The sequence below is a fragment of the Spermophilus citellus genome (assembly GCF_964194105.1).
Source record: "Spermophilus citellus genome assembly, chromosome: 17".
NCBI classification, from domain to species: domain Eukaryota; kingdom Metazoa; phylum Chordata; class Mammalia; order Rodentia; family Sciuridae; genus Spermophilus; species Spermophilus citellus.
In genome coordinates this window covers 64,461,804-64,471,037 of record NC_138199.1, presented here as the reverse complement: position 1 = coordinate 64,471,037, position 9,234 = coordinate 64,461,804, and the positions used below count along the sequence as shown (strand labels likewise).

At 43.8% G+C, this 9,234-nt stretch overlaps 1 protein-coding gene across 12 annotated transcripts in view; it reads left to right on the top strand.

Moving 5' to 3' along the window:
• The first annotated feature begins 336 nt into the window (after window positions 1-336).
• Window positions 337-9,234, top strand: part of BPTF (bromodomain PHD finger transcription factor) — a 136,250-nt gene continuing 127,352 nt past the window's right edge. For 6 of the 12 annotated variants that reach the window (XM_081271477.1, XM_081271476.1, XM_081271471.1 and 3 more), the window contains exon 1: window positions 337-1,212. In XM_081271477.1, the coding sequence (XP_081127603.1) occupies window positions 576-1,212 (637 nt within the window). In that variant the 5' untranslated portion in view covers window positions 337-575. The remainder of the gene's footprint in view (window positions 1,213-9,234) is intronic. The other 6 variants (XM_081271469.1, XM_081271467.1, XM_081271475.1 and 3 more) reach the window with 2 other exon arrangements.

Below are 9,234 nucleotides of genomic sequence, written 5' to 3'. Positions count from 1 at the left end.
GCATCGGTTTCCCCACGGGGGCGCGAGGGGCACGACTACCTGGGGCATCTCCTAACCTCGTGTACGAGTCGCGGAGGTGGCTGTGCCGCGTTCGGGCTCCAGCCGGGACCGGGCGGGGACTTTGGTCCCCCCCGCCCCCCCCCCCCCCCGAGGCTTCCGGCTGGGGCATTTCGCGAGCGGCGCGCCCCTCTCTCCGCTCCGAGCCGAGCCCGGGCTCCAGGGCTCCCCGCCCCCGACGCGTCGCTCCCGCGCTCCCCCTAGTGGCCGCCGCGCGCCCTCGCTCCGTCCCAGGCTCGTCGGCGGCGCAGCTCACGTGACCGCTCTCCGGGCCTGCGGCCGCTGTCGGTTCCCCCAGTCACCGAGCGAGAGGGAAGAAACAAGATGGCGGCTGAAGGCGATCCGGAGTGGGGCCCCAGCAATTCGGACTGAGCCTTCTCCCTCCACCCGCTTCCGCCGGCCGGGCCCCTCCCGCCCGGCCCCGCAGGCCTCCCCACCCGGCCCCAGCGCCCCCCACCGCCCCCTGCGCCCGCCCCTCCCCCCTCCGCTTTCCCTTCTCCCCCCGCCGCGGCTCCGACATGAGGGGCCGGCGGGGCAGGCCGCCCAAGCAGCCCGCGGCTCCCGCTGCGGAGCGCTGCGCCCCAGCCCCGCCACCGCCGCCGCCGCCGCCGCCGCCCACGTCCGGACCCATCGGGGGGCTCCGCTCGCGGCACCGCGGCAGCAGCCGGGGCAGGTGGGCCGCCGCCCAGGCTGAGGTGGCGCCCAAGACGCGGCTGAGCTCGCCCAGGGGGGGCAGCAGTAGCCGGAGGAAGCCGCCGCCGCCGCCGCCGCCGCCGGCCCCCCCCAGCACCAGCGCCCCGGGCCGGGGGGGGCGAGGAGGCGGGGGCGGCAGGACGGGGGGCGGGGGCGGCGGCGGCCACCTGGCCCGGACCACCCCGGCCCGCAGGGCCGTCAACAAAGTGGTGTACGATGACCACGAGAGCGAGGAGGAGGAGGAGGAGGAGGACATGGTCTCCGAGGAGGAGGAGGAGGAAGAGGAGGAGGAGGACGGCGACGCCGAGGAGACCCAGGATTCCGAGGAGGAAGAGGAAGATGAGATGGAGGAAGACGAGGATGACTCGGATTATCCGGAGGAGATGGAAGATGATGACGACGACGCCAGTTACTGCACGGAAAGCAGCTTCAGGAGCCACAGCACCTACAGCAGCACTCCAGGTACCCACCCAGGCCGGTCGCTGCAGCCTCCTTCCCCACCTCCTCCCCCTCCCCCCTCGCTCACTCCCTCTCGTGTGCAGTGAGTGCATCCTGCTCCGGTCTCCCCCCATCCCCGCCCGCCCCCCGAACGGAGGGGAAATGCGACGACACATCAAGTGGCAAAAAACTAGATTTACAAGAGGAAAGAGGCGCATTGTTCAAAATGGAGATTGCATTGTTGCAGTTTGCAGGCCACACACTCGCTCGCTTTCTTTCTCACCCCCCAGCCCCCCCCTTTTCCTCTTCAAAATTTGTGCCAGTGCAGTGTCTCCACCGGCAGGATTGAAACTTTGGCACACACACACACCCATTGCGTTCATTTTTCTCCCCTTGTTTTGGTGTGGGCTTTTTAGAATGAAGGAAGCCTCTTGTTTTGCAAACCTCTTTGCATTTCTAATGTGGTTTCTTGTAGATTTTTATTGTCTGTCTGTTCCTTAAAAGGGTATTAAGGATTGAGACGGTTTGTGGCACCCAAATACACACAAAACATGCTTCCCTTCTCACCCCTAGTTATGCGGTTTAAAAATTATGTTAAGGAAATGATCAGTTGAGATGGTAGGGGATCCTTATCTGGTCGTGTGTGTGTGTGTGTGTGTGTGTGTGTGTGTGTGTGTGTGTGTGTTTGTATTCAAGTGCTAATGGGCGCGTGCAACAGTTGTTAGTCAATGGCTGGTTAAAAAACAAAGTCAGAAACCAAACCAAACCAAGCCTAATTTAGTAATCCATCCGATTCAGAATCGTTTTGGTTAAATCTGAAGTAAAATGCAAAGCCTCAGGAACGTGGATCCTGATGTGATCCCTTTGCTTTGTTTGGGAAATGCAAGTTCTGTGGCACCTGTTGCAGAAGATGTGCGGTTGATCATCCAGACATAATTGCTGGAGATGAACTTTTGAAGTCACAGCAGCAGGGTCAGATTGATTACAAAATGACTTTTTCTTTTCATTCTATTTTTGAGGAAAAAGTCCTCCCTGGAACTGTAATGAATTTCTCCATGGTGAAGTCTCACCTGTTTTCTCACAGAAAAGTTTCTCCAGGCTGGTGCTGAGATGCATTTTGTTAAAAAAAAAAAAAAAAAAAAAAGCCACACACAATTACTGATTTGTAGTGAATACATAGTTGTGCTTTACTACATTGTGAAAAAAACAACCTATAGCAACAATTTAACAGGCTTTTCCTTTATATTTTTGTTTACCTGGATTAACTAAATTAGAATCCAGTTGTAATTCATTTACAAAAGTAAAGTTTTTGAGTAAATGGGAGGCAATTAATGTGTGTCCTGTCACTTTCTGAGAGACTATAGAGTAGTAGGAATGGTTACTTTGAAACATTTTTATGAATGTTTAAATTCTTACTGGGTTAAGTATGGATATTAGGCCAGATTAAACACATTTAGGTAGTCATAACATCAAATAAGACAAGGTAATTTTTTTCTGAAAAGAATAGTTACCTGTCTTGTGGTGGGGAGATGCTGGCAGGGAGAAGGAAGGGAATGAATGAGTGTCAAGGGTTTATGTCTTGTATGTAGAAGGGACTGTTTGCAACTTTCATTTCTTGCCAAGTTAGTTTTAGTGTATCTTTTATAGTAATAGGTTTTACTTTAAGAAATCACATGTTGATCCTCATTGTACCAAGAACCTGGAATTCAAACATGGAGACTGAATGACAGACACTAGGGAAGAAGTTTTTTTAAAGTTAGGATTGAGGCATTTTGGCAGAGCAGTTCAGCTAACTTTAATTCCTACCTGAAGGCCCAGCCAATAATATTTAGGATTGATGGCTGTGTATATGCTGAATTCCATTATTGTGGGTAGTTGTCCTTAAAAAAAACAAAACAAAACAAAACTTGTATATTTCTGATACTTCTGTGATTTTTTGTTCTTAGTGACACTTGTAACCTATCTTGTATATACTTGCCCTATGTTTATATGAAATTATTAACTCCTTAGGGGTAAGGTGTTTGTATACACTCAGCATCTCCTAACAGTGTTTTACACATAGCAGATACTCATCAAAGATTGGTTGGACAAATCATTGTTAGTAGCTGAGAATTTGTAATAAGTGAAGTTTTGATAATTCTATAGTGGATACCATAACTTAAATACTTTGGATTTAGGAAGCTTAACAATTGGTCTCATTAGATTTTGATAGACAGTTTGACTAGTGAATGTTTCTAATGGAGAGTTAACTATTTTGAACTGCTGTTTCATAGGCTTGCAGGCATTCTCCTTTTATTGGATGTGGTGTTAATTTGAATGTTTTGCCTTTTGAATGTTACATTTTGTGTTCTGAACTTATTAGAATATGTCCACTGGCCTAAAATGAGTAACAAAGCATGGCAGTGAGTTGTTCAGGCTAAAGATTAGTTTCATTATCTGTACTTCCTGAAAGGAAAGCTGTCAGGTATTTGTGTATATGTGTGTAAGATATCCCAAGAGCAATAAAAAAATAGAGTTGGTGGATATGAATTCTATGTAGTGTCAAGGCTAAAAGAGGAATTTATTTTATTGATAATTTACAGTAAGTGGGTTAGTTTTTGTATTTTAGATTGTTGGCATAAGCACTAATTAAATTCCTAGTATTAAAAATAGCTCATTCATCTATCTGTTGGGTACTTTGTAGTACTATGTATTGAGTACTTTACAATTGTTGATACAAAGACATTGGCTTACATTGCTAAAGCCATAGATTTAAAGAAGTTTATTCATTGGAGATGAAATGTTTTCCTTAAAGAAGGAAAAATTTAAATGGATACCTAAGATATTCCCATGACAAATGTTACGTAGGAATGTCAACTTTGAAATCATCTTGTTCAGCTTACACTAGAGACATTTAAATGAATAAAACCTTTATTATTTTTATTTATAAAATTTAGAATTATTTTGGTAAATAGGCTACTTTGCTAATGCATTGAGAAAGATTATATAGAAAATCTGTTTTGAATAGGCACTTGGTAAAGTTTTCTAAGCACTCTGAAATGAAGCATTTGCTAATTTAAAAAAATTATATTTGAAAATTATATTTGAAAAAAATTATACTTGAAACAGTGGTTCTTGCATTTAACTTGTGTGAAATTTCTAAGAATACTTACCTGCAATTTTGAAATTTGGAACCTCTGATCACTTCAGAAAACAAAAACCCTGGCATTATCCTGGGAGACTTAAAAGATTTATGTCCACAGTGGAGATCAGTGGCAGACATGCCATGAATAAACTATAGATTCATCTGAAACAGAATTTGCTACTGGTTTGGCAGTATTGATTCCCAGCAGTGTCAGCCAAATATCTTTTCAGTATACATGTAATTCCTGATTGCTACAAGTGAGGTACAAAGTACAGTGGAGATTTAAAGGAAGGCAAGATCATACCAGGCTCAGGGAGGTTGGTGTGGGCAGATGCTTCCTGGATGGGCTTGTGGATGGTAAGGACAGACTGAGGGAGGGAGTGAGCAGCATGAGCTCAGGCACTGATAGTAACAAGTGGGCAGTTGGAAGAGCCTGAGAATGTGAATAGGAAACAAACTGTAAAGTTCCATTGTATGTTGTGTTGGGCAGTTCCTAGAGAAACAAGCCAGAGCCATTTATTTCCTCCCTCATTTGTCGAATAAGGCTTGGGCCAGACTGGTGACCTCAGACTTTTTTCACTCCTGGGACACCCAAGGGATAGGCTGTATTCCCATCAGCGCCATGCACATGTGTGCATCACACCGACATCACCTCACAAAGATATGGTTAAGCCCCTGCTGTAGCCCTTTCCCCCAGACTGAGAGAGTGACTTGTGAGGTGGTCTGAACCCCCCCCCCCCATCCGTTTCAGATGTTCAATTTGGGTACTGAGAATCAGTCAGAAGATCTGACAGCAGTGGGATAGGATGTCAGTGGTCTGCTAGAAAGTATAGCATGGCTTCTTGCACAACAGGATGGATTGGAAGAGGATGTGATGGTGGGATCTGGATGGGTTTTTAGCCTTGGGTGGAAGATCTATCCAGAAGCACTTCAGAATTCTTTGGGCCTTGATCTGTCAGAAGTGTAGAGCGAGAGTGGAAGCATCTGAAAGAAGGCAGTGTGTTCAGTACCAACAGGTAGGTAAAGATTATAAGGGAAACGAGTGTGATGTCTTTTCAGGTATGAGCACCTGAAGAGGTTAAACATGAGAATTAAAAGGAAGTTAATGAGAGCCAGAAGAATTTTTAAAAAGTTGGGCAACATGATCTATGAGTAGTACAGAGGCGTGTCCTAGGTTTGTGATAGTAAATAGGCTTGCTTGCCTGCTCTTCTGGTACTTGCCCACAGGCATATTTGGAAATGGGTCTGTGTATTGAAAAGTGTGTGCAGCAGGATTGGGGGAGGTAAGGCCAGGAGATCTGGTCTCTTCTGTTAGGTCTTTCTTTCCTCACCTCTCAAGACCCTGTTGTCCTCTGAGTCACTATATGTCCTTCCAGGTGAGTGTATGGGAGTGAGAGGTTGGTGGGTAGTGATGGCCAGTGACAGCTAGGTGACAGCAGGAGCAAATCTTAGCTGATGTCCTTTTTCCCTCTGTTGCTTAGGCTCAAACCCCTCTTGCCATGAGAAGTCTTCCAGGATTCTTCTTGCTCACCTTGGTCTCTTCTCTTTGAATGTCTGTTGATTGAAGTGATTATAATCTCAGCTTTATACTTTAGTTGTATCTTAGCAGAGACTCTCATTCTAACTTTTGTCATGTTTTTGGAAGCTTTTTTTTTTTTTTTTTTTTTTTTAATACTAGAGATTGAACCCAGGGGTGCTTTGCCCCTGAACTACATCCCCAATTCTTTTTCCTTTTTTTTATTTTTTTTATTTTGAGATAAGTCTCACTAAATTGCCCAGACTGGTCTCAAACTTGCACTTGTGATCCTCCTGCCATGGCCTCCCAAATTGCTGGAATTATAGGCCTGTGCTACTGTGTCCAGTGGAAGGCAGAATATTTTTCAATTAAAAAAAAGCGCAAAATACTTATACATGTTGGGCTGGGGATGTGGCTCAAGCGGTAGCGCGCTCGCCTGGCATGCGTGCGGCCCGGGTTCGATCCTCAGCACCACATACCAACAAAGATGTTGTGTCTGCCGAGAACTAAAAAATAAATATTAAAAAAATAAAAAAAAAAAGAAATACTTATACATGAAAATGCACTTCAAAGACTGAAAGTAAACAATAGAGAAAGAATTAAAATGCACATTGTTATATAGAGTAATGGTTCAATGGTTTGTTGGTACATATCTAAGATTATTTTTATATGGTCTTTTTTTATGTATTGGGGATTGAACCCAGGGGCACTGGAACCACTGAGCTACATCGCCAACCCTGTTTTGTATTTTATTAGTGACAGGGTCTCACTGAGTTGCTAAGCACCTCGATGTTGCTGAGGCTGACTTTGAACTCTCTATCCTTCTGCCTCAGCCTCCCTAGCTGCTGGGAAAGGTGTGCTCCACCACACCCGGCTGTCTTTTAGTTACATTATTATTGTTATATTATTTAAATAACATTTTTGATTTCCCATAGTTTGCTGAAAAATTATAAACACAGTAACAGTAATAGCTAACATTTATTGGACATCTTCTAAATTGCTGACTGATTTTTTTATTTTTTTGATGCTGGGAGTTGAAACTGATAAATGTTGTAGCATGTTTCAGTACTATATTTAAATAGTATTTTCATTTTATATGACTACATGATGTTTTGCTTATCCATTTCATCAATTCATGGTCATTTGTTTTCAGATTTTGACTATTACGAAAAATACCACTGTGAACATTCATGTACAGGTTTTTTCCTAGACATAGGTTTTTATTTCTCTATACACATATACATAAGCATGTGTATACATATATGTTTTTTTTTTTAAAGAGAGAGTGAGAGAGGAGAGAGAGAGAGAGAGAGAGAGAGAGAGAGAGAGAGAGAGAATTTTTAATATTTATTTTTTAGTTCTCGGCGGACACAACATCTTTGTTGGTATGTGGTGCTGAGGATCGAACCCGGGCCGCACGCATGCCAGGCGAACGTGCTACCACTTGAGCCACATCCCCAGCCCTACATATATGTTTATATAAACATACCTAGGTGTGGAATTGTTGGATCATTGCAATTTAAAAAAAATTGGGGTTGGGGCTGTAGCTCAGTGGCAGAGTGCTTGCCTAGCATGTGTAAGGCACTTACTGGGTTCAATCCTTAGTACCATATAAAGATGAATAAATAAAATAAAGGCATTCTGTTCATCTATAACTACAAAAATTTTTTTTAAATTTGTTTTTTTTCCCCCCTGTACTGGGGATTGAACTCAGGGGTGCTCTAACACTGAACTACATTTACCATCTCATTTTATTGAGAACAGGATCTTGGTAAATTGTTGAGGCTGGCTTTGAATTGAAGTCCTCCTGCCTCAGCCTTCCTAGTTGCTGGAATTACAGATTTGTGCCACCATGCCTGGCTGCAAATTCAATATTGATAGATCTACTTCACCCAGACTTGTTTCATTGGTTAACAGTAGTTTGTTTGTTTGTTTGTTCCTTTCTTCCTTTCTTCTGGTGCTGGGAATGGAACCCAGGGCCTCATTCATGCTAGGCAAGTGTACTACCACTGTGCTACAATCCCAACTCTGTTATAATAATTTTTTTAAATTTATTTTTTAGGTGTAGATGGACACAACACAATGCCTTTATTTATTTATTTTTTTAAAGAGAGAGAGAGAGAGAGAGGGAGGGAGAGGGAGGGAGAGGGAGGGAGGGAGGGAGGGGGATGGGGGAGGGAGGGAGGAGAGAAAGAATTTTAATATTTATTTTTTTAGCTTTCGGTGGACACATCATCATTGTTTGTATGTGGTGCTGAGGATCGAACCCGGGCCGCATGCATGCAGGCGAGCACACTACCCCTTGAGCCACATCCCCAGCCCCTGCCTTTATTTTTATGTGGTGCTGAGGATCGAACCCGGGTCCCGCCTGTGCTAGGCGAGCGCTGTACCGCTGAGCCACAATCCCAGCCCTATAATAATTTTTAAACAGAATTCTCTTAGGACAAAAGTCAGCTGGATTTTGAGTCTTCCTAAATGTCTGTGATTATTGTATTGCCTTCAGTCAGCTTGGAGAATTTATTCCAGAAGCATTTGCCTGATAAGGATAAGTGTAAGTGGGGGTTATACTGCTGATTTCCACACTGGCAGTGTGAAGACTTGTGGCAGGTGTCAGGGGTACCTGTAATATATAAGCATACCACAGAATTTTAGTCTGTCATGATTTGTGAGAATTTGGTGATTCTAGATGAGTCTTTTTTGATTGTCGGATCTAGAGATGTGATTTAAAAAAAAAATTTAGGGCTGGGGTTGTACTCAGTGGTAGAGCGCTTGCCTTGTATACGGGAGGCCCTGGGTTGGATCCTCAGCACCACATAAAAATAAATAAATAAAAATAAAGATACGTGTCCATCTACAATGAAAAATAATATTTAAAAAATTTTGGGCTGGGGATGTGGCTCAAGCGGTAGCGCGCTCACCTGGCATGCGTGTGGCCTGGGTTCGATCCTCAGCACCACATACAAACAAAGATGTTGTGTCCGCCGAGAACTAAAAAATAAATATTAAAAGTTCTCTCTCTCTCTCTCTCTCTCTCCCTCTCTCACTGTCTCTTAAAAAAAAAAAAAAAGAAATGTTTTTTTTTTTTTTTCTGGTTCTCAAGAGCATATATTTCTCTAATAATGGATATGCTAGGTTTACAGCAGGCTTTTTATTTTCTTGATAATGCTGAATTGTCTTTCAAAGTAGTTACACTAATTTATACTCTTTTTTGTCTTTTTTTTTTATTGGTTGTTCACAACATTACAAAGCTCTTGACATATCATATTTCATACATTAGATTGAAGTGGGTTATGAACTCCCAATTTTACCCCAAATGCAGATTGCAGAATCACGTTGGTTACACATCCACAATTTTACATAATGCCCTATTAGTAATTGCTGTATTCTGCTACCTTTCCTATCCCCT